Source organism: Chelonoidis abingdonii, chromosome 1 (assembly GCF_003597395.2).
Source record: "Chelonoidis abingdonii isolate Lonesome George chromosome 1, CheloAbing_2.0, whole genome shotgun sequence".
NCBI lineage: Eukaryota > Metazoa > Chordata > Testudines > Testudinidae > Chelonoidis > Chelonoidis abingdonii.
In genome coordinates this window covers 322489858-322512041 of record NC_133769.1, presented here as the reverse complement: position 1 = coordinate 322512041, position 22184 = coordinate 322489858, and the positions used below count along the sequence as shown (strand labels likewise).

The window sequence follows — 22184 nt, the reverse complement described above, 5'->3', positions numbered from 1 at the left end:
TCAGTGCTGCTTTTAATTATACTAGAGAGGCAACAACTCTCCTGTTAAGGTTACCTAACACGTTCCATTATTTTAAAAAAAAAAAAAAGAAAGTTGAGACACTTTTTTTTTTTTTTTTTCTGGCATCTCCATGGTTTGCAACAGGACTTTGACATATGGTATCGGGCTAGTTGTGGGATTAGGGTATGGCTGGTGCGTGAACCGCTGGCTCAGGGAGTCTAGCCTTCCCCCCAAGGTCTTACCCCTTCTGCGCCTGCTGCCTGCCAGAGCCCAGAGAGACCCCCACCACCACAGCTGCCAGTCCCTGCCCTAGGCTAGCGCCTCCTGCTCACTGGAAGGGTGGGTGGCGCGGCCCCAGCCTGAGCCGGGATCACTGCACAGCGACAGAGGGAGCCTGGGTTGGAGCACTGGTGGGGCCACGCCTGCCTGTTTGGGGAGGCACAGCCTCCCCCAGCCTATGATACCTGCCGCCCATGGTTCGGGGAGTTGCATTTGGTAGCTTCATGAACAGTGATTTTGATTTGGCCATACTATAAGCAGTTGAAAATTATTCCTTTCAGATATTGACTTCTGCAAATTTTCAGCTTTATTTTGTATGTAATAAAGATACAGAATAAATGTGGCAAAGAAATACAAAATGAGTTCTCATAATATACACAAATGATTAATTCAGGGGTCGGCAACCTCTGGCTCACGGCTCGCCAGGGTAAGCACCCTGGTGGGTGGGCCAGTTTGTGTACCTGCCATGTCGACAGGTTTGGCTGATTGTAGCTCCCACTGGCCGCGGTTCACTGTCTTAGGCCAAAGGGAGCTGCGTGAAGCAGCCCAGGCCGAGGGTTATGCTGGCCATGGCTTCCCACCTCCTCCATTGGCCTGGAGCGGCGAACCGTGGCCAGTGGCGGCAGGTAAACAAACTGGCCAGGCCCGCCAGGGTGCTTACCCTGGTGAGCCGCGTGCCAGAGGTTGCCAACTCCTGGATTAATTACTTAGAATTGGGAAGCTTGGGGTAAAGATAAAAGCAGACTCTCTTTTTAATGTCAATTTGTTGGAATAGCAAAACCTTATATATTTACCTACATTAATATAATTTTCGTGCTTGTGATAACAGGAAGCCTATATATTTGTTTCCTACTATTTAGATAACTTAATAGGCAAAAAAAATGGCAATGCACTTCGTAAATCACTGTAAAACAAGATATTTTAGGGAAGGAATGTGACAGATGAGGTCACCACATAGACATCATGTCATTTACTTAACTTAAGCCCATATTTTTTCCATAATGTAGTAGATGAACTCATTAGTTACAATGAAAAACAGTAAGAAAGAGGCATCTGGTATCCAACTGCCGACTTCTGACAGGGTTAAGATCACTAGGTCTAGTAATGTTCCTGCTTTGTCTACTGACACGGCCTAATGCTACAGAAAACTGATGAGGGTTGTTGAAAATTTACAAGCTAGCTGTCAGAATGTTATAACAATAGACAGATGTAATCAGTTATATTTTTGCTGCTGTTCATGTTTAACTTCTCATTTAGCTAAGGTGGGTTAAGTACTCAAGATTCTTCTGTTCTAAGAGCACCCACTCTATAAATTTAAGGGGATTGGCTAAATATAATTTGACTGCATATGTGAAAAGATATACTCTTTGTTCCAATCCTGCAGTCCATAGAAGACAAAAGTATTATGAAAGAAAATCAATGCAAATATAATAAAACTTTGACATGCAGTGCTATAGCTAAATCAATTAGTTTCTTTGGTCCTGTGTATAAATTGTAATTCATCTTAAAAACTTTCTAATAGGGCTGTCAAGCAATAAAAAAAAAATTAATCGTGATAAAAAAATTGATTGTGCAATTAATTGTGCTATTAAATAATGACAGAATACCATTTATTTAAATATTTTGGATGTTTTCTATATTTTCAAATATCTTCATTTCAGTTACAACACAGAATACAAAGTGTACAGTGCTCACTTTATATTTATTTTTATTACAAATATTTGCACTGTAAAACACAAAAAGAAATAGTATTTTTCAATTTTTCAATTACAAGTACTGTATTGCCATTTCTTTATTATGAAAGTTGAACTGAAAAAGTGGAATAATGTACAAAAATAACTGTACTCAAAAATAAAACAATGTCAAACTTTAGAGCCAGAAGTCCACTCAGTCCTACTTCTTGTTCAGCTAATCGTTCAGACAAACAAGTTTGTTTACATTTATAGGAGATAATGGTGCCCATTTCTTGTTTACGCCACATGACTGAGAGAACAGGTGTTCACATGGCATTGTTGTATCTGGTTTTTCAAGATATTTATGTGCCAGATGCACTAAAGATTCATATATCCCTTCATCCTTCAGCCATCTTTCCAGAGTACATACATCCACTCAGGGATTAGCACCACCATGGTGCGAGACTGACGCTTGACAAAATTACCAGACTTAATGACAGACATTGGTAGGGGCAGGGGCAGGAGGGGGCTCCAGTCTGACGGCAGGGGATTGGGGTGAGAGAGGGGGTACAGGCTCTGGGCTGGGGTGTGGGTTCTGGGTTGGAGCCAGAAATGAGGTGTTCATGGTGCAGGAGGGGGATTCGGGCTGGGGCGGGTGTGTGTGTGTGCAGGCTCCAGCTGGCAATCCAGGCTCTGGGGTGGGGCTGGGACCAAGAGGTTGGGGTTTAGAAGGGGGATCACGGCTGGGGCAGAGGAGTGGGGCACAGGGTGTGTGTGTGTGTGTGCAGGCTCTGTGCAGCACTTACCTCAAGCAGCTAGTGCTGCCCCTGCAGTTCCCATTGACTGTGGTTCCCAGCCAATGGGTTGGGAGCCGCAGATTCAGTGCTTGTGGGGGAGTGGGGATGGAGTGGGGATGGAGGCAGCATGCAGAGCTGCCTGGCTGTGCATGCCCCCCCACAGATCTCAATTTTTTTTTCGTGGACACTTGTGTCAGTGTACGGACACGTTGCTGACCCCTGCATCAGTGCTGATGATGCGTTCTGCTCAACAGTGATCTAAAGCAGTGTGGAGAATGCATGTTCATTTTCATCATCTAAGTCAGATGCCACCAGCAGAAGGTTAGTTCGGGGGTAGGGGGGTTCGGTTTCTGTAGTTTCCGCATCAGAGTGTTGCTCTGTTAAGACTTCTGAAAGCATGCTCCACACCTTGTTACCCTCAGATGTGAATGCTGTAGCTATCTTTAAAATCTTACATTGGTACCTTCTTTGTATTTTGTTAAATCTTCAGTGAAAGTGTTCTTGAAACGAACATCATGTGCTGGATCATCCTCTCGGTCTGCTATAACATGAAATATGGCAAAATGCGGGTAACACAGAGCAGGAGACATACAATTCTCCCCCAAGAAGTTCATTCCCAAATTTCATTAACACATGGTTTTTTTAACGAGCATCATCAGCATGGAAACAGGTCGTCTGGAATGGTAGTTGAAGCATGAAAGGCCATATGAATGTTTAGCATATCTGGCACTTAAATACAGTAAAAGCTGTTTTATCCAACATGTTGGGAGAATGGGGGGTGCAGCTAAGTGAAAAATGCTGGTTAACTAAGAAGGAGGGAGTTTAGGTGTGGGGGGTGGGGGCTCAGGGCAGCAGGTTGGGGCACAGGAGGCGGTGCAGGGTGTCAGATCCAAGGCATTGCTAAGGAGGCTTCCTGCAAGTAGCGACCTGTCCTGGATACTCCTAGGCAGAGGTGCGGCAGCCAACTTTGCGTGCTGCCCTCCACCCAGCTCTGCAGCTCCCATTGGCCAGGAACCACAGCCAAAGGGAGTTGTGGGGGTGGTGCCTGCGGGCAGAGGCAGCATGCAGAGTGGCCACAAATAAAAAGCAACTTTGGATCATTTAAAGTATATTACTTATTGGGACTGTGATATTTTGGAAAATAGTTTTAATGCATCCAATAAGAAATATTATAAAATGTAAGTCTTATGCAGAAATTACTGTTCATAATAATAAATCAAAGACACTGTTCAGTAGGTTTAATGCAGTCAGTTTCTTATGGAATTGATACTGTGGAATGGCAATAAAGGAATGAGGTTACAAGTTTGATCTCACTGAAAGTACAATACCTTTTAATATACTTGTATGTACAGTGGCTTTATTTAAAGCTTTTTTCATATATCTAAATTATTGTAAATAACAATCCATAATTATAGTTTAATAATCAGGGTCTAGACTGCATTCATAAATAAATCAAATTTAATCTTAGAGTTGAAATGTCTGTAATAAACGGGGACAATAGAGCAAGTTAACTTTCTTAATGCTCTTTTGTTTGCGGATATTTTGGGAAATATGATATATTTCAGTCTTAAATTTTAGATGGATGAATAAATAATTTTAAGTTAATCTTAACATTTCCCAGTTTTGTGATTTAGTCAGGTATGTTGTAATGGCTGCATATCAAAATTGTGTGTCTGAGTAGAAACACTTTGCTATTACAAAGCCAGATTAAAGTATAATTCACCCTTCAGTTTGAACCTCAGAAAGTGCACTGGCATTTGGGCTTGACTTTTGCTTAGGGAGAGAATAAAGAGGTATTTTTACTTTGTTTAAAATAACCCTAGTGGTGGTAGCTGAAAATTGTATGTATGATATTTTGCAATTTCAGAGAAATTCCTTTATACAGGAAGCAATATATCATAATACTAAATTCCCTACATTTGTACATGTAGATTATGGATTTTTATTGTAAACCAGATGATGATTCAAACTATGGGCCATCTTTTAGTGTGTCTACTTTTGAATGATACTGTATATAGTCACTGTCTCCTCCTCTGCAGAATTTAGTCAACATGAATATTTACTGTCTGCTCTAGAGTGTCAGTTTGACCCACTCGTCTTCCCAAGAAACAGGATATTCATAGGAAACCAATAAAGCAGCTTCAGCTTAAGCAGAGCAACAGTGTTCTTGAACTGGATATCAAAGCCCCTTGTTCCCTCCAGTTCAGACTTATCTTTCTTATTTTTGTATTGGGAAACTTAGTCTCAAAAAATCTATTAAGATTATGTCACTGATCTGATTACTTTTTCTAAACTCTATCATGCTAGATATCTATGATGATAAATATTCTGTGGACTCTAGCAGACAATGTGTGTGTAGTGGGAATATATCTTTTCAAGTGGCTGTCAACTTTGCAATACATAAATCCAGTTTCTGCTTCCTGATTTCAAAAGTGGGGTTGGTATCTACTTTGGAAAAGACAAGTTATTCTGTTTGTGAAAGTAGGTGTGTGTCATGGGGAGTGCATGCAACATTTAGAAGAAGAAAACAGTGTTCCTAGTAACAAATCATTTTCCTTGGGTCTTCTCTAGGGCTTGCAGTTCATAGAATCATAGAGGATTAGGGTTGGAAGAGACATCAAGAGGTCATCTGACAGTATATGGTGTATAACGTTGTTATATAATTGTATATGAATTGTTCTAAGTTGAAATTAGTTCAAAGGCATGTATGTATAATATACACATATATTCTATACAGATCACATATACAATATAAATACATATATGTTTGTGTGTGTGTCTGTGTGTGTGGATATAAATAAAGATACAATATATTTGTACCTAATATGCTTTTATAATGTTTTGACATTATAGTCCACTTGTCTATTACAATTTCAGATCATAAACTGTTACCATACAATTTCTGATTTTTTAACAATATAACTATTTTATTTAGAACCCTTTAATAAAACAGAATTTTATTTACATATACTGCAGGATATTATCTTCCAAAGTAACCAGATTTGCCATTTTCTCAGAATCACAAAGGCAAATACAAATAACAAATAAATACATGAGGCCATAATTTATATCTAGACTGTTCAAATTTTACTTTCAGGGTTTTTATCTCAAGTGTTCTTAATACAAATAAATGGATATTATAAATAACAAATCTTCAGTTTGAGTTCAGGCTTTTTGGCATTGAAAAGATAACCACAATGTGTGTCTCCCTGAAGAGTAATCTGAAATATTGACCATCTGAGGCAGGCCTTCACAACTCTAGCCGGATTCCAATGGGAGCATCAGATTGCTATGCTTTTATAGTGAAGTTGTTATTTGTGTGTTTCATTGTAAATAGTTGATAAAAGCAGACATTTGCAAGATGTTATTAATAGGGGCTCTGGACATTTTTCAAAATTCCACTGATTTCACTTCCCCCATCCCCTCAGTTTCTGTTGATATTGGGGATTTGAATCAACCTGGGATCTGAAAGCTGTGTTCATTCTTCTCTCAATATGTGCCAAAAAGCCCTACTGGAGTTTTGAGCTATTTGTCTGTCTTGTTTAGAGACTCACGAAGGATTCACAGCATTGGTTCATATTTATATGTTATCTAGGATACCAGAAAGGCTAGAGACTTAATTTTCTTTTAAATGGAAGTTTAAATTGTCCTGAAAGCAGTAGATATATTAAGCACTTGAATTTTAAAGTTATGAAATAGCATAACTTTTTTGCACATATTTCCAGTGTCCTTACTGGTAATATATGTAAATTAATGTTTTGACATCGGATTTGCAACTGAGTAGTGTGTTTAGACCACCACAATAAACATGTCAAGCTATGTTCTAGCATGCAGTATCCTGCCATTTAATAACTTTGTAAGGAATGGGTTGTATTTTTTAAAATGTCACTGAGATTATGTAGCACAACTCTGGGCTGCATTATGCAGCCCATCATGTGCAGAAAATGTCCATAGAATCCAATGGAGGTTTTGTGTGCACTGCAGGGTTGCGTTCTCTGTTGTTAATTTGCTAAGATTTATATGCTTTCTAAGACTTGATAGCTTCTATCTTATAAAGCTTCAGTGACATATTTGTTATACAACTCCAGACTAAGCTTTAAATCTTGTTTATAACCTTTTTTCACTACAGAGACTCCTGCTGTATTTCCAGAGAATATCAAGGAAAAAGAAACACCAACACCAGTTGAAGATATTCAGCTGGAAAGCTCCATTCCTCATACAGATTCTGGTATTGGAGAGGAGCAGATGCCCAGCATCTTAAATGGGACAGATTTAGAGACAAGCACAGGCCCTGATGCTATGAGTGAATTATTGTCTACTTTGTCTTCTGAGGTAAAGAAATCTCAGGAAAGCTTAACAGAAAGTCCCAGTGAAATCTTGAAGCCTGCACCTTCAATATCCAGCATCAGCCAAAGCAAAGGCATGAATGTCAAGGAGATACTAAAAAGCCTTGTGGCAGCCCCCATTGAAATTGCAGAGTGTGGTCCTGATCCTATCCCTTACCCAGATCCTGCGTTGAAGAGGGAAGCTCAGTCAATTCTTCCCATGCAGTTTCACTCCTTTGACAGGTATATGGCTGAGTTAATTATTTTATATTGTTGTAATGCTGAGATTTGGAGTATTTATTTGTTAACATGTTGATAGTCCAGTGTGAATTCAGATTAGATAGTATTAAGAAAATACAGTTGCTTTACTTCTTCATGGCATTACTAAAACCAGACCATGCAGTGTCTGCAAAAGTTATTCATGTTGTTTTTCTCTCTAAGCACCAAGTAAAACTGTAATTGGTGCTGGAAGAACAATCCTGTTTTAAAGAACTGTTGATGTAGTAAAACTTTTTTCTCTTTTAAAACCATATTTTGAATGGGAAAATGTCTCTGTTTATGTACAAGAGACTGGCTGTGTGGAGTCCCAACAAAATATTTCCAAATGTTTGCCATACCAGTCCTCTTCCAGTAGTGAAATCAGTCATGCCAGATTGTGTGCATACTTCCATAAGAACAAGATTGAGACTGAGTCCTGTGTTTCATTTTTAAAGTTTTTAAGCCCAGCTTTTTTTATATATTTTAAGGGAACACATTTTACGTTGAGAGCTATATTTTTTTTTTTATTTTTCATGGTTAACTGAAAATGCTCACACTGCTGTTGAAGTAGCTTAATTTGAGGCAACCACACCAGCTGAATAAGTCTTAATGTAAGAGTTGTGTTGAGAGATACAATTGACAACATCCTGCAAAAAAGGAGTTACTTGTATAGTGTGTTCATCCTTAACCTATGCAAAAGAAGAATCAGTTAAACAAAGAATTAAACAATCCAGCACAAGCTCTGATGTGTGGCAAAACTATAAAATAGTGCTTTAGAAATATTACTTACGATTTGTATAACCACATCCTGGAAAAAAAAAAATTCTGAGGATACTTCAAAAATAAATATTTCAGGTTTAAAATGTGATAAAGGAAAACCACTACAGAAGTATGAAATACACACAAAAATTCTCATTATAGAGGATTAAATTATTATCCATAAAATGTTAATGGAAACAAAATCCAGTCACTAGTTCCAGATTAATGTAAATAGTAAGGAGAAAAAGGATAAATGAAAATTGCTGGATAAAAACTTCTATGATGTTAGGAAGCACTTTTCATTGCACAAGTATAGTGAAGCTGATAAGACAAAATTGTTGGAAGCTGCCTCAGTGGACTAGTTAATAAGCAGTGAGATTGTACCTGTTGGAAAAGAGAGGCAGGGAATGGACTGGGACTGGAATGTCAAAAAGGGAATGTGATCTTCCCAAAAATATCTTCGTTCTTTTGATCATTTCAGAGAGACAGTCTACTTATTGCCTACTTTATTAGGAAGAAGCTTTTTTTCCCATTCATCAACTTACATATGGTAATTTGGGTTGGTTTCAAGGGGGGAAAAATAGATGAAAAACCTTTCAGGTTTTTTTCTGTGTGAGCAACCATCATATTCCCAAATATATTCAAAGCTATCTCCTTTTACGTTTAGTAGTACAGCATGTACACTACTTACAAATTACATGACAGTTACCTAAGAAATAGTAAATACTCGAACTTTAACATATTAATTTTCCTTTTTGATTGTAGCACTGCATGTGGGCTCTAAGCCTTCATCAGAATCTTCACCCGCACAGTCCTATTAATTTCAGTGAGACTCCAGGTGAACTTGTGCGTCTACATTAATGGTTCTCAGTACAGATTCAGGGCCTAAGGTTATATGCACTTGTCAGCTTTTTAATAACTTTATTAATGTTGTATAGATATTAAGTATTTTGTTGGTTTTATTTTCTTAATACTACAGGGTCAAACTGTGTCCTGGCTAATGCAGTGGCACAGGTGTGTGAGGAGGTGCCCCTGCACTGGCTACCTGCATCACTCAGTGCATGTGTGGGAGAAGGGATGTAATGGAGTTGGGAAATGGGCAGACCATTGGCTCTCCCCTTACTGTGCTGGGTGGCATTGCTGTTAACGCTGCAATTGACAGCATTTGCTGCACTAGGTTTGTGTGGCCCAGTTTACTCCCTCCCTTGATCAGCAAGAAAGCTCAGTGAAAAAGAGTAACTGAAAAGACTGAGTCCCAATCTTTGAATGCACTGCCTGCTAGTCAAAGCAGATAGTTATCTCAGGAGTTAGTCCAAGCGTAGATCAATGGTTCTCAATCTTTTCTATGCCAATACCCTCCTCTTACCCTCATCAGGGATGTCTTGGCCCACACTTTAGTTGGGGGCTCCCTCCCACTTATTAATATGGGAAGGGTAGGGTGGTTGCAACAAGATAGTGCTCCTGATACATGTTGACAAATCCCAGTTTGACACATACCACATTCCACCTCTGGAAAGAATAATTCAGAGAAGGCCAGTGCAGATCAGTAAAGTATTTTGTAACAGCAGAGCCATGTTCAGAAAGGAATGTAGCATATCCTGTCAGTGGACAGCAAAACAGGAAGTTCTTATGTTTGATTCCTTCCCATTCATATAAGACAGGTATTAAAAGTTGGAAAAAGAAGACACACCTGTATCTTCATTCACTTGTACTAAGTAGTACTAGTTGCCCTTACTTGGCTAAACAGTTCTTGTAGCTATTATAAATTAGTCACTAGAAAAAGTGAACAGCTTTAATTTGACTGGCAGCAGCTGATTTCCCCCATCTGAGACTCAGGGAGCATTCAGTGTTTTCCCCAGTTATGTGAGCCTGGGCAGCTTTGGCTATTACATTTGGTGTTACTGGGAAATTCTCAGAGAGCTTTTGTGTATATGGTATTGCTATTAAAATTGTCTTCTGATTTTGTACACCTATAAACTTTACTAGAAGAATCTAAAGGTTTTCTTTTGTAAAGATGGATTCTTGGTCCCCAAATAGCTCAGTGCTCCATGCTTGTATACGTGCCCAGGTTCCCTTGTGATCTGCTGCAATGGCTCCTTTGAAGTATTGTGGGTGCTGGCAAGCATTCTGGTGTATGCTTTGGTCTAAATCTGCTATAGAGGAAAGCTGCAAGAGATTGATCCATAGAAGAGAGGGAAAAAAACACCCTGCTGCCTGGTTCCATGGAACAGTGTAGGGAGCATGCATTGTAATCTAATTAATTTCCAATTGAGAGACCAAAAGACTGCTGCAGGAAGGTCCCAGCAGGGCAGGGGGGCAAACCAGAATGTAATATAAGACAAAATAGAACAATACTGAATTCGAAAAATGCCAAATGTCATGGCTGCAGTATCAGAGTCCACAGGGCCTAGAAAGAGATGAATAGAACAGACATATCCAAAAGTATTAATGTGAGCTGCCTGCAGGTTCAGTCAGGTATCATGGCATCAATTTGCACTTAGTTCATGTTTTCAATGTTATCTTCCTAGCTATAAGAAGACATAGGCCGTGGAGACATTTTTTCTAAAAAAAATAAATGGAAGACTATAAAATAGAGAAAAAGAGAGGATCACCTTGACTTTCCTAAAACCTGTTTTGGGGGTTACAACCAATGGGCTGAGAAATAACTGATAGTAGATTTAAAATTATGTGTAAGAGATTGGCATAGAAATGCATTAAGAGAGCCACTTAGAAGCAATACATCTGTATTTTAGGTTGTAATGCTTTGTGAATTTTTTCCTCCTGTCCTTCCTCCATTATCTCTGAAGTAAGTTGCAGCTTACTTGTTCTCTGTCCTGGTGTTTCCAGGCGATACCTAAAACTTTTTTGTCTAGAAGGAAAGTATTACAATAATTATTTGTGTTGGAAAATCTGTAGTAGATTTGTAGGTATATTTTTGTTGGTTAGTTTATTTAAGAAATTGAAAATAATTGATACTTTATATGGTATTTTCTTTGAAAGTTTATGTACATTACCATGTGCTACAAGATATAGATTTCTTACATTGGGGGTTATGGTGATTCTTATAAAAGAAACCACTGGAATAATGGTAAAATAATTAACAAACTATTTTTTAAAGAGATGTGTGCTTTTAAAGCATTTTTTTTAAATTGCAACCTCTTATTATATATATTGGGGTCAAATGAAAATTTACCAAAGCTCATGTAAATAAAGTTCAAGGCAGTGTTTACCTTTATTATCTAATACAATATTTATACACTTAATATTTATTTTTACAATGAAATTGGCAATGGTACTTGCTTAGAGTAACGTGTTGCAGTGCATTATTTCTTAGAATTTATATAACTATAAATAAAATATAAAAGCACAAAACATGTTCCAGCACATTTTATCAAAAGGGACTTCTGTGTAGTTAATGTATGCAGCAGGTCAAGTACTATCGAATGTAAATGATGAGGTGATATTGATGAAAGGAGGGGATTGAGGTCTCGAGGGGCGCTGATGACGGATTGAACAGAAGCGGCCTTGCACTGCACGTAACTCAAGCCTGTCATCTTCACTGCTCAAAGCTATAATGGGAGGTGGCAGTCTGAAATGAGTTGCCACGGCGAAGAGTATTATTTTTGAAATGCTTTCACACAAATCACTAGGCCCTGCATACAACTTAGTTTCATGCTTTAATGTCGTCAGGAGGCACAAATTGGTGTGTCTAATTGTTTGCCACCTGCCAGCAAAATGAGCTGCCAGCCAGCCAGACGGGTTTGATTGTCTGTCAGCCATTCAATAGATTGAGAGTGACAACATCAAAAATTTCACTTCAAACTCTGAAGCTTTGTGTAGCTTTTCAGAGACCTCTTCCCTGCAAGTGCTTCTGGACAACTGCATTTTTCAATTAGTTTTCAATATATTGCTGCCTTCTGCCTCATCTGTGTTAAGGTAGCTGTAATTACATTATGAACTATATAAACAGATTTCTGGGACAGTGGCGCGTGCATTCTCAAAGTTATGACATGTCTTTTAACATCAAACTGAACTCCTTGAAAATAACATCCAGGGTGACAGGTTTAGAAGCAAGCACTGAGGGTTATCTGTCTTAGACTTAAAACTGTAATGGAACATAATGTGCCAGTAATTCTTTCTTCCATTCTCATAATTTTGATGGCAAAAAAACAATAAAATTCAGTTCTAGTTATTACTAGCATCAGAATATATTTTCTAAATGTGGTTTGTCGCACCAGAAATAATCAGTCCAGGACACTGGGCATTGTGAAACTGTTTGAGTGATTCTATATGGTGATCATATTCTGCAGTTTGTTTGATACATTACTAGTCTTAATAATAAGAATATAGCAGCAGGGCTATATTACAGACCACCTGACCAGGATGATGTTAGTGACTCTGAAATGCTCAGGTAGATTAGAGAGACTAATAAAATAAAAAACTCAATAATAATAATAATAATAATGCGGGATTTCAACTATCCACATATTGACTGCATACATATCACCTCAGGAAGGGATGCTGAGGTAAAGTTCCTTGACACCTTAAATGACTGCTTCTTGGAGCAGCTAGTCCTGAACTCACAAGAGGAGAGGCAATTCTTGATTTAGTCCTAAATGGAGCACAGGATCAAGTCCAAGAGGTGAATATAGCTGGACCTCTTGGTAATAGTGACCACAATATAATTAAATTTAACATCCCTGTGGCAAGGAAAACTCCACAGTGGCCAAGACTGACGCATTTAATTTCAGAAAGGGGAACGACACAAAAATGAGGAGATTAGTGAAAAAGAAATTAAAAGGTACAGCACCAAAAGTAAAATCCCTAGAAGCTGCGTGCAAACTTTTGAAAGACACCATAATAGAGGCTCAACTTAAATGTATACCCCAATTTAAAAAACAGAGAACCAAAAAAGAGCCACCGTGGTAAAACAACAAAGTAAAAGAAGCAGAGAGAGGCAAAAAGACATCCTTTAAAAAGATAAATCCTAAATCCTAATGAGGAAAATAGAAAAGAGCATAAAACCTGGCAAATGAAATATAAAAATATAATTAGAAAGACCAAAAAAGAATTTGAAGAACAGCTAACCAAAGAATCCAAAAGTAATAGCAAACATTTTTTTAAATACATCAGAAGCAGAAAGCCTGCTAAACAACCAGTGGGGCCACTGGATGATCAAGATGCTAAAGGAGCACTCAAAGATAAGGCCATTGCGGAGAAACGAAATGAATTCTTTGCATCGGTCTTCACTGTTGATGAAGTGATTGGGCAACAAAATGGCAAATGAAATTTAATGTGGATAAATGTAAAGTAATGCACATTGGAAAAAATAACCCCAACTATACATACAGTATGATGGGGGCTAATTTAGCTACAACAAGTCAGGAAAAAGATCTTGGAGTCATCGTGGATAGTTCTCTGAAGATGTTCACACAGTGTGCAGAGGTGGTCAAAAAAAGCACACAGGAATGTTAAGTAATCAATTAAAAATGGGGATAGAGAATAAGAAGCTGATAACACTCTACAGCCAAAAATGCTTCTGAAGATAAATGTAGTCAAACTTTTACTAATTCTGGGTCACTGAGAAACGAAATGGTGCTTAAAATTGTTGATTGGCTCAGTCTAGCTCTGGGCCAGAACTACAGCAGTGAAATCTCGCTGCAGGTGGTGATAGGGTTTTCCATTTCCGTGACCAATCAAAAGGATCTTGTCGCATTCTCTTCGATGGAAGGTGATCTTGTAGCCGTGTGCATACAACATCGATGGTGTGAGGCAGCCCTCACATCGTGCACGATCCGGAACTCGAGGGAAACTGTTCATTGATTCTATCGAAGACTAGTCTTAAAGCTGTTTTGGCTGCATAATGGCAATGTTTGCCATCTAATCCAGTTTGGTCATAGCAGTTCCATAATGATAGGAAACCTATGGACAACATGAACAACTTTTGATGTGCATAAACTATGGACCAAACATCAAGTGGCAGACAGTGGGCGAGTTGAAGGTTGTGCTCTCTTGCTTGGTCTGCAAAGACTGGATACACAAAGTGCTGCATTTCCCTCTGATATGGGATAATCGTGCAAAAGGTTCCCACTACATCAAGGAAAGATTGGCCACTCCGACAGTCATTGGAGCCTGGGAGGAAAAGTGTTCAGCATCCACACACATTGTTGAATCAAGGGAGAATTGTTACCCCCTTACACATCAAGCTGGTCCGATGAAGAACTTTTCAAGACCATTGACAAAACACAAGCAGCTGTCAATGTACCTCCCGTGGAAAATTTCAAGGTTAAGTGGAAGCTAAGATAGAAGGAAGGTTGTCTTTGTTGGTCCTCAGAATTCCGTGAACTTCCTTCGAGATGACACATTGACCATGCAACTGCGTGGCAAGAAACAGATGGCATGGAAAGCCTTCAAGTTAGTGGCAATAAATTTTTTCGGTAAACAACAAGGCAGTACAACTACAGGTTGTTGGTGGAAAACCTCCCTCAAGGCATACAAAGCCTTGTTGCAACATGTCACTAAAAGATACCATTTTTTGCCACACTCATGTAGATTTTTTTCAACCGAAGCTGTCGGAGAGGAGCGCGACATCGCGACGATTTCATCCAGGACATTGCAACAATGGAGAAATTGCCTATCAAAACAAATGGAGCCCATCAGTGCTTGCCAGACTATTGCGGACAGTGACAAGAGATTGCCTCCATTTAATGAAACAAGAGACAAGCAAGAATCCGCTGAGTAGACACTAATAGGACTAAACTGAATGTACATAATAGTTTTTGGCCTATTTTGTTCATAACACATTTTAATTAATAACCCTTTTCTTGATTTTTAAAAAGTGTACATAAAGAAGGACAGGGGTGAAATATTATCATGTAAAGGCAACCATTAAACACATGAAAAGACCTAGGTTATCAATTTGATTAAGAATCTTACACTTACACAAGTATAGCATAGATTAAATAAAAACTTAAATTGGTCTATAGAAACAGTAGCCAATCAGTTGTTTTAATTGTCATATTTGAATTCCAGCAACAGTAATAATGCTGGTATTTATGATGGTATTTTTGATCTCTAAAGCAGACGACTTCTCGAAAAATTGTAGACTCAGTGTAATATATTATTGCCCTTATATTAAATCTGATGGTACGCCCACATCCTCAAATATTATACAGATGTGGTCTCTTCATTCCTCAAAAAATATACTGGCACTGTAGTAAAAGGTTCGGAAAAGGGCAACTAAAATATTAGGGGGTTGACGTGTCTCATTGAGCAGAGATTAAAGAGGCTAGGACTCTCAGCTGGAAAGAGGAAGACTAAAGGGGGATATGATAGAGGTATATAAAATCATGAATGATGTGGAGAAAGTGGATAAGGAAAAGTTATTTACTTATTCCCATAATACAAGAACTAGGGATCACCAAATGAAATTAATAGGCAGCAGGTTTAAAACAAATACAAGGTCTCTCACCCAAGGTTTTTAAGCAAAATAAGCAGTCGTGGGGTAAGAGGGAAGGTTCTCTCATGGATTGATAACTGGTTAAAAGATAGGAAACAAAGGGTAGGAATAAATGGTCAGTTTTCAGAATGGAGAGAGATAAATAGTGGTGTCCCCCAGGGATCTGTACTGGGCCCAGTGCTGTTCAACTTATTGATAAACGATCTGGAAAAAGGGGTAAACACTGAGGTGGCAAAATTTGCAGTTGATACAAAACTACTAAAGATAGTTAAGTACCAGGCAGATTGCGAAGAGGTACAAAAGGATCTCACAAAACTGGGTGACTGTGCAACGAAATGGCAGATGAAATTTCATGTTGATAAATGCACATTGGAAAACATAATCCTAACTATACATATAAAATGATGCGGTCTAAATTAGCTGTTACCACTCAAGAAAGAGATCTTGGTGTCATTGTGGATAGGTCTCTGAAATCATCTGCTTAATGTTCAGCGTCAGTCAAAAAACCGGAACAGAATGTTGGGAATCGTCAAGAAAGGGATAGATAATAAGACAGAAAATATCATATTGCCTCTATATAAATCCATGGTTTGCCCACACCTTGAATACTGCATTTAGATGTGGTCACCCCATCTCAAAAAAAGATGTATTGGAAAAGGTTCAGAAAAGAGCAACAAAAATGATTAGGGGTATGGAACAGATTCCGTATCAGGAGAGAGTAATAAGACTGGGACTTTTCTGCTTGGAAAAGAGGTGACTAAAGGGGGATATGATAGAGGTCTATAACATCATGAATGGTTTAGAGAAAGTAAATAAGGAAGTGTTATTTACTCCTTCTCATAATACAAGAACAAGGAGCCACCAAATGAAATTAATAGGTAAGTTTAAAACACAAGAAATTATTTTTTCACATAATGCACTGTCAACTTCTGGAACTCCTTGCCAGAGGGTGTTGTGAAAGCCAATATTATAACAGGGTTCAAAAGGAGATAGATTCATGGAAGATAGGTCCATCAATGGCTCTTAGTCAGGATGGGCAGGAATGGTGTCCTTAGACTCTGTTTGCCAGAAGCTGGGATTGGGTGACAGGGCATGAATCACTTGTTGATAACCTGTCTGTTCATTCCCTTTGGGGCACCTTCCATTGGCTACTGTCAGAGGACAGGATACTGGGCTTGATGGACCTTTGGTCTGACCCAGTATGGCCGTTCTTATGTCTTCCTGCTAGAAAGTTCCTAACCTGAAATTACTGAAGTTTTAAGTCATCTTGCTTTTGTGCCTTATGAACTTCTTTTTAAATCATGTAATGAGTGCTGTAAACATTCCATGCTTTGGATAGTCTTTTTAATAAGAAGCATTTCTGCATCTATATTTATGCAGAAATTTCTATCATATCTTGAAGTCCTGGAACAAATGAGAGAGAAGTCTGACATTTTTGCTGCTATTCAACATCATTCAGTTGGTTAGAATGCCAAATCATATCTTTTTGGGTAGGATACCAGTATGCAGCTTGCGCGCACACACCACAGATCTGTAAATATCACAAGTACATTTATAAGTACTGAAGCTCCAGATTTTATAGGTATTTAGGATTTGTTATACTCACAGTGAATATATTAGCTTATTTTTTCCTGAGTTATTTTATATCCTGCCTGTTTCTTAACTTTCTTATCCCCTTTTAAATTTTTTATTTCTTCAGTGTTGTCACCACCCCATAGAGAGGTATACCTGAGAAATTAATTTACATGATATTAATCTCATTCCAGCTAATTTAACAAAAAACAAACCACCCTTCACCCACCCACCTTCACCACTTTCTTTTGGATGTACATTTCCACCCCACGCACATCCACCTTTATAACCTCATACAATCACCATTTATCATTACCCTTTGTTTATGGTCTTTCATATGTACCAGTACATAACAATATATGAATAAAAACTGTCTGAACACTTGGTGGCTAAAACTTTGCAGTTTGGAAATACAGGAGTGACAATTTACCGAGCTTTATTCCGTAGGCATGCAATGGTTTATATGGTGCTCTTTTTACCCTGTTTTATCAGGCTGTATTTGAATGTGCTAGCATGCCTAGAATTGCATGTCTTGATGCTTTGAGACACCTCTTTAGTGCCAAGTTCATTTAGAAATTCAGGAGATGCTAAGTACTTTATCATATCAAGAAATATCAGCAGAAAAGAATCCTGTGGCACCTTATAGACTAACAGACGTTTTGGAGCATGAGCTTTCTTGGGTGAATACCCACTTCGTCAGATGCATGTAGTGGAAATTTCCAGAGGCAGGTATATATATGCAGGCAAGCTAGAGATAACTAGGTTAGTTCAATCAGGGAGGATGAGGCCCTGTTCTAGCAGTTGAGATGTGAAAACCAAGGGAGGAGAAACTGGTTTTGTAGTTGGCAAGCCGTTCACAGTCTTTGTTTAATCCTGAGCTGATGGTGTCAAATTTGCAGATGAACTAATGAAACTGAGCTCAGCAGTTGAAGGTCGGTCCTGACGTTTTTTGCTGCAGAAAGCCACGTTAAGGTCTGCTAATAGTGTGGCAGGGAAGGTTTGAAGTGTTCTCCACAGGTTTTTGTATATTGCCATTCCTAATGTCATTTGTGTCCATTTTATTCCTTTCCGTAAGGCTGTCCATTTGGCCAATGTTACATACAGAGGGGCATTGCTGGCTATGATGCGTAATATTACATTGGGTGAACGTGCAGGTGCATGAACGCGGTGAGCTGTGCTGATCTGTGTTAGGTCCTGTGATATGTCGCTGGTGTTGAGTATGTGACAGAGTTGGCATCAGGAGGTTGTTGGCATGGGTGTTCCTGAAGCTAGAGTACTATGGTGCTGTGGTGCAGTTAACTGGTGAGAATACGCGTTTCAGGTTGGCAGTGTCTGTGGCCGAGGCTTGGCTCTGCACCCAAGGCCTGTGAAAGTGGGGATCATTGTCCAGGATGGGTGTAGATCCCTGATGATGCGTTGGATAGAGTTTAGCTGGGGACGTATGTTGAGGGCCAGTGGAGTCCTGTTGGTTTCGTTCTGGGTTTGTCTTGCAGTAGGGGCTTCTGGTACACGTCTGGCTCTGTTTCTAACACTAGCAATTTTCATAGTTGAACACAGTCCTGAATAAAAGTCCTATAGCAGGTGTCAGAACCAGTTGGACCTTCTGAAAGGCCGTCGGGTCCTTTGACCTGGGTATGCAAGCTAAAAGTGGGGTACAGTCACAGATCTAAGTGTAGTTACAGATATGGCCTGTAAGTGAAAGATGCTATGAGAGACTGAGGATGTCAAAGGAACAGCTCGCCTGGAGCTAAACTGGCCTAGGTGGACCTCGATTGCTTGACCAGAATGGCATATTTTCTAATGTTTCAATTATGGACTGTTCTTATCCTTCCAAGCTCCACAATCTTTTAATCTAGCATTCTCAGTATTCTATGGGAAGCCAGCTATGGGAGATTTTTCAAGATCAAACCAGAGCATTACTCATGGCATGCTGCTTATGTGAGAGCTTACCATTCAGCAAATGCGTCTTCCTCTCTTCACATAGATGAGAAGGCAGACAGGGAGCTGTAACATTGCCTGGAAGACTCTGTTCTGCAATAGATAACTGGTTGTGGAGTGGTGAATGACTGTTGTTCAGCAGAGGGAGGAAGCTGAATGGTCTCTGGGACCTGTAGTAAGCCTGTCGTGTGTGAAATCAAAGAGCTCGCTGACCCACTTTAAAAACAAAATAACAAAAACTAGAGAGTCCTGAAGACACAAGAAATGGCATCTGATCTTAAAACACGCATACTTGCCTCTTAGCTGGATGAAATTTGGACTGAACATACAATTCAATGAGCCATAGAGACTGAAGAAATGCCATCCTTACTAACCTTTGAAAAGTGACACGGCCTACAGATGACCACCATTTAAGTGAGGAGATACGGACCACTTCTTAACTAAGACTTTATGCGCTTGTACTTCGATGCCTCATCGTCACCCATAGTATTTGAGAGAATTTTCCAGGCTTTTGTGATTCACGCTCTCACAACATCTCTGGTGAGTTAGGCAATTATTCCCTGTTAACAAATGGTGAACTGAGGCACAGAGAGATGGTCAGAGCCTAGGTAGGAAATCTATTTACTAGAGAAGGGGAACTCAGATCTCCTGAGTTATTAACCACATGACTAAATCATTTCTTCTTGCTTCAGAAGAATATCAGTGATGTGCAGAGCATGCATCCTCATCCTGATCAGAACAAATGCATTTCCCTAGCGATATTGAAGCTCTATTCCCACTCTGAGCAAGCAAAAGGCCCAGTTTTGGATTGCCCATCCTAGATATGTGTGTTACATCTAACCTCTAAAACTTCTAATGCGAAAATCCTACTAAAAGAAGTTAAAGCTCACAGATCTAACACATGCTAGGTAGAAACATCACCTTCCCACTCTTGTCCACAGATTATAGAGATTCTTAGATGATCTATCAGAGAAAAAACATGAAAGGAAGATACTCAACACCAGAGCAGAAAAACACGTACAGAGATGGAAAGGGAAAGGACACCAATAGTTTAAATTTTATGCCTTCTCTTGGAACGTATCTTGGCCCTGTTTTACAGAAATAATCATGCATGTCTAGATTGGCAACTCTATCTCCAGCTCTCAAACGATCACATTCAGAATGGCAAAGGGGGGGGGGGGGGGGCGGGTGCAGCACCCTTTCTCAGAACATGGCACAGGAAATCTGTTCTCCACTGACAAATCTGACAACATACGGCCCTGGAATATTAAAGGATATGCTAAACAAGTTGATACTGGGATGCCTAACAAGTTGAATTACACTATCAGGTTTCCCTGAGCCCTATGGTCAGTGTCATTAAAGAGAGTAGTCGGTCACCCACATTTACTCAGGCTGGAACTAATAAAACCAACTCTTGATGCAGCCTATCTCTCCAGTACTACCAGTGTCCTAATCTCTTTCTATAGCAAGATGACTGAGATACAAATCACTATCCAACGTACAGCCTGACACCTGTCAGCATTCCCAGATGAGGTTTAGGTTAAATGAGCACAAGATCAGCACAGGGAACACTGCTTAAATTGACTTCTGTTGATGTAAACAGTAAAGCAAACATCCACAAAATTTATTTGACTCTCTGCCACTTAGACCTAGGACTTTGGCCTTACAACTGCAGTTGCAGAGCAGCGCTGGCGAGGGGGTTACAGCGCTGGGCAAACTAGCAGGTTCTACGTAACTTAAAAAGCTCAGCCAGCGCTCGCAAGACTCCCTGTTTGCATAGCGCAGCGCTGGCTGACCTGGTCTGCTTCGCGGTGTGCGAGACCCCCAGCGCTGGTGACAGCGCTGGTCATCAGTTGTGGACACTCACTCCAGCGGTTTTATTGCCTCCAGGGTATTAGGACTTATCCAGCATCTTAGCCTCTCTGGTATCGCTTGCACCCACTGCCCTGGGCTCAGAGCCTGGAGAAGGAGGGGGAGGTTTAGAAAGTTAACCCGAGAGGGAGGCTACTGAGGTTTGAACTCCCAGGAGTCATGCAGGCAGGAGCTACTTTTCCAGCCAGGAAGATAGCTAGTCCAGTCGAGCTGCTGGGACTTGGTAGTGAGGAAACCAGCAGAGGAGCCTGTTCCTGGTAAGAAGCTTTTATAAAGGAGCAAATGTTTGGGAGCAGGGAGGGCTATGGCCGCCTGCAAAGCATCCTAATGTGGAAAATGCCCATTGATTTCCCTGTAGCTGCTCTTTGCTTCCACAAGCCACAGACCTCCATGCTTCCAGAGTGAAGCAACCCCACCCCCAACACCCTTCCCAGGTGAGCTGCGTGTGCAAGATGGCTCTGAGATGTAGCTGCTGTGCAGATTGTGGGTGTAGGGTTCAGTTATTTTCCCTTGCAGCTGCCTTTGCTGTTCCACAAGTACAGACCTCCCATGCCTCCCACACAAGTAAGGCAACCCCACCCCTTCCCAGGTGAGCCACGTGGCAAGCCCCCCTAGTCCCCTTTTCCAACGTGACCGGTGTGGGGAAACTCGCCATCTCTATCGGCAGCTGCGGCCTCTATCTCTGTGCTATGGCTCATAAGTGTAAATGATGCTTAACATTCTATTCACAAAACTTCTTAAAAAACAATGCAGGACTCTTGTATTAACAGTTTGATCTCTGTGTTTTTTTTAGGATCTTGAATACTGCTTGCTCCATCAGTGCAGACTCCTTCCGAAAGACTGTGCAAAGTTTAAGAAAAAAAAAAACCAAGGAAGAACTAAGTAGAGATGGTGAAAGCATTATGGAACGTACCAACAGAAAATAAAATAGTTGCAAGAGACTTTGAGGATAGGAAACCATGAAATAAGGAACAGTAGGCTGCCACGAAGATAAAAGGATAGAAAAAGCTCCAAGAAAGGAGTTGGAACTTACCAACCAAGAGAAAGCACAGATTGGCGAGAGATACGTTAATAAAAGTGGGGAAAAAAGCCTCTCATCTTTCATGGGTATTATTAACTTTTCCCCCATAACCCCGATATGGAATAATAAAATTATATAACATTGGCATCATATATGCCTGTGATATGGTTTTTAATATTAATAAAAAAAATGACTTGCGTTTCATCACACGAGGTGGTGGGGAGCTCCCGT

At 39.8% G+C, this 22184-nt stretch overlaps 1 protein-coding gene across 10 annotated transcripts in view; it reads left to right on the top strand.

Moving 5' to 3' along the window:
- NBEA (neurobeachin) overlaps positions 1-22184 on the top strand; it is an 862398-nt gene that overhangs the window by 376578 nt on the left and 463636 nt on the right. For all 10 annotated transcript variants that reach the window (XM_075061639.1, XM_075061640.1, XM_075061634.1 and 7 more), the window contains one exon: positions 6879-7317. In XM_075061639.1, coding sequence (XP_074917740.1) covers positions 6879-7317 — 439 coding nt within the window. The remainder of the gene's footprint in view (positions 1-6878; positions 7318-22184) is intronic.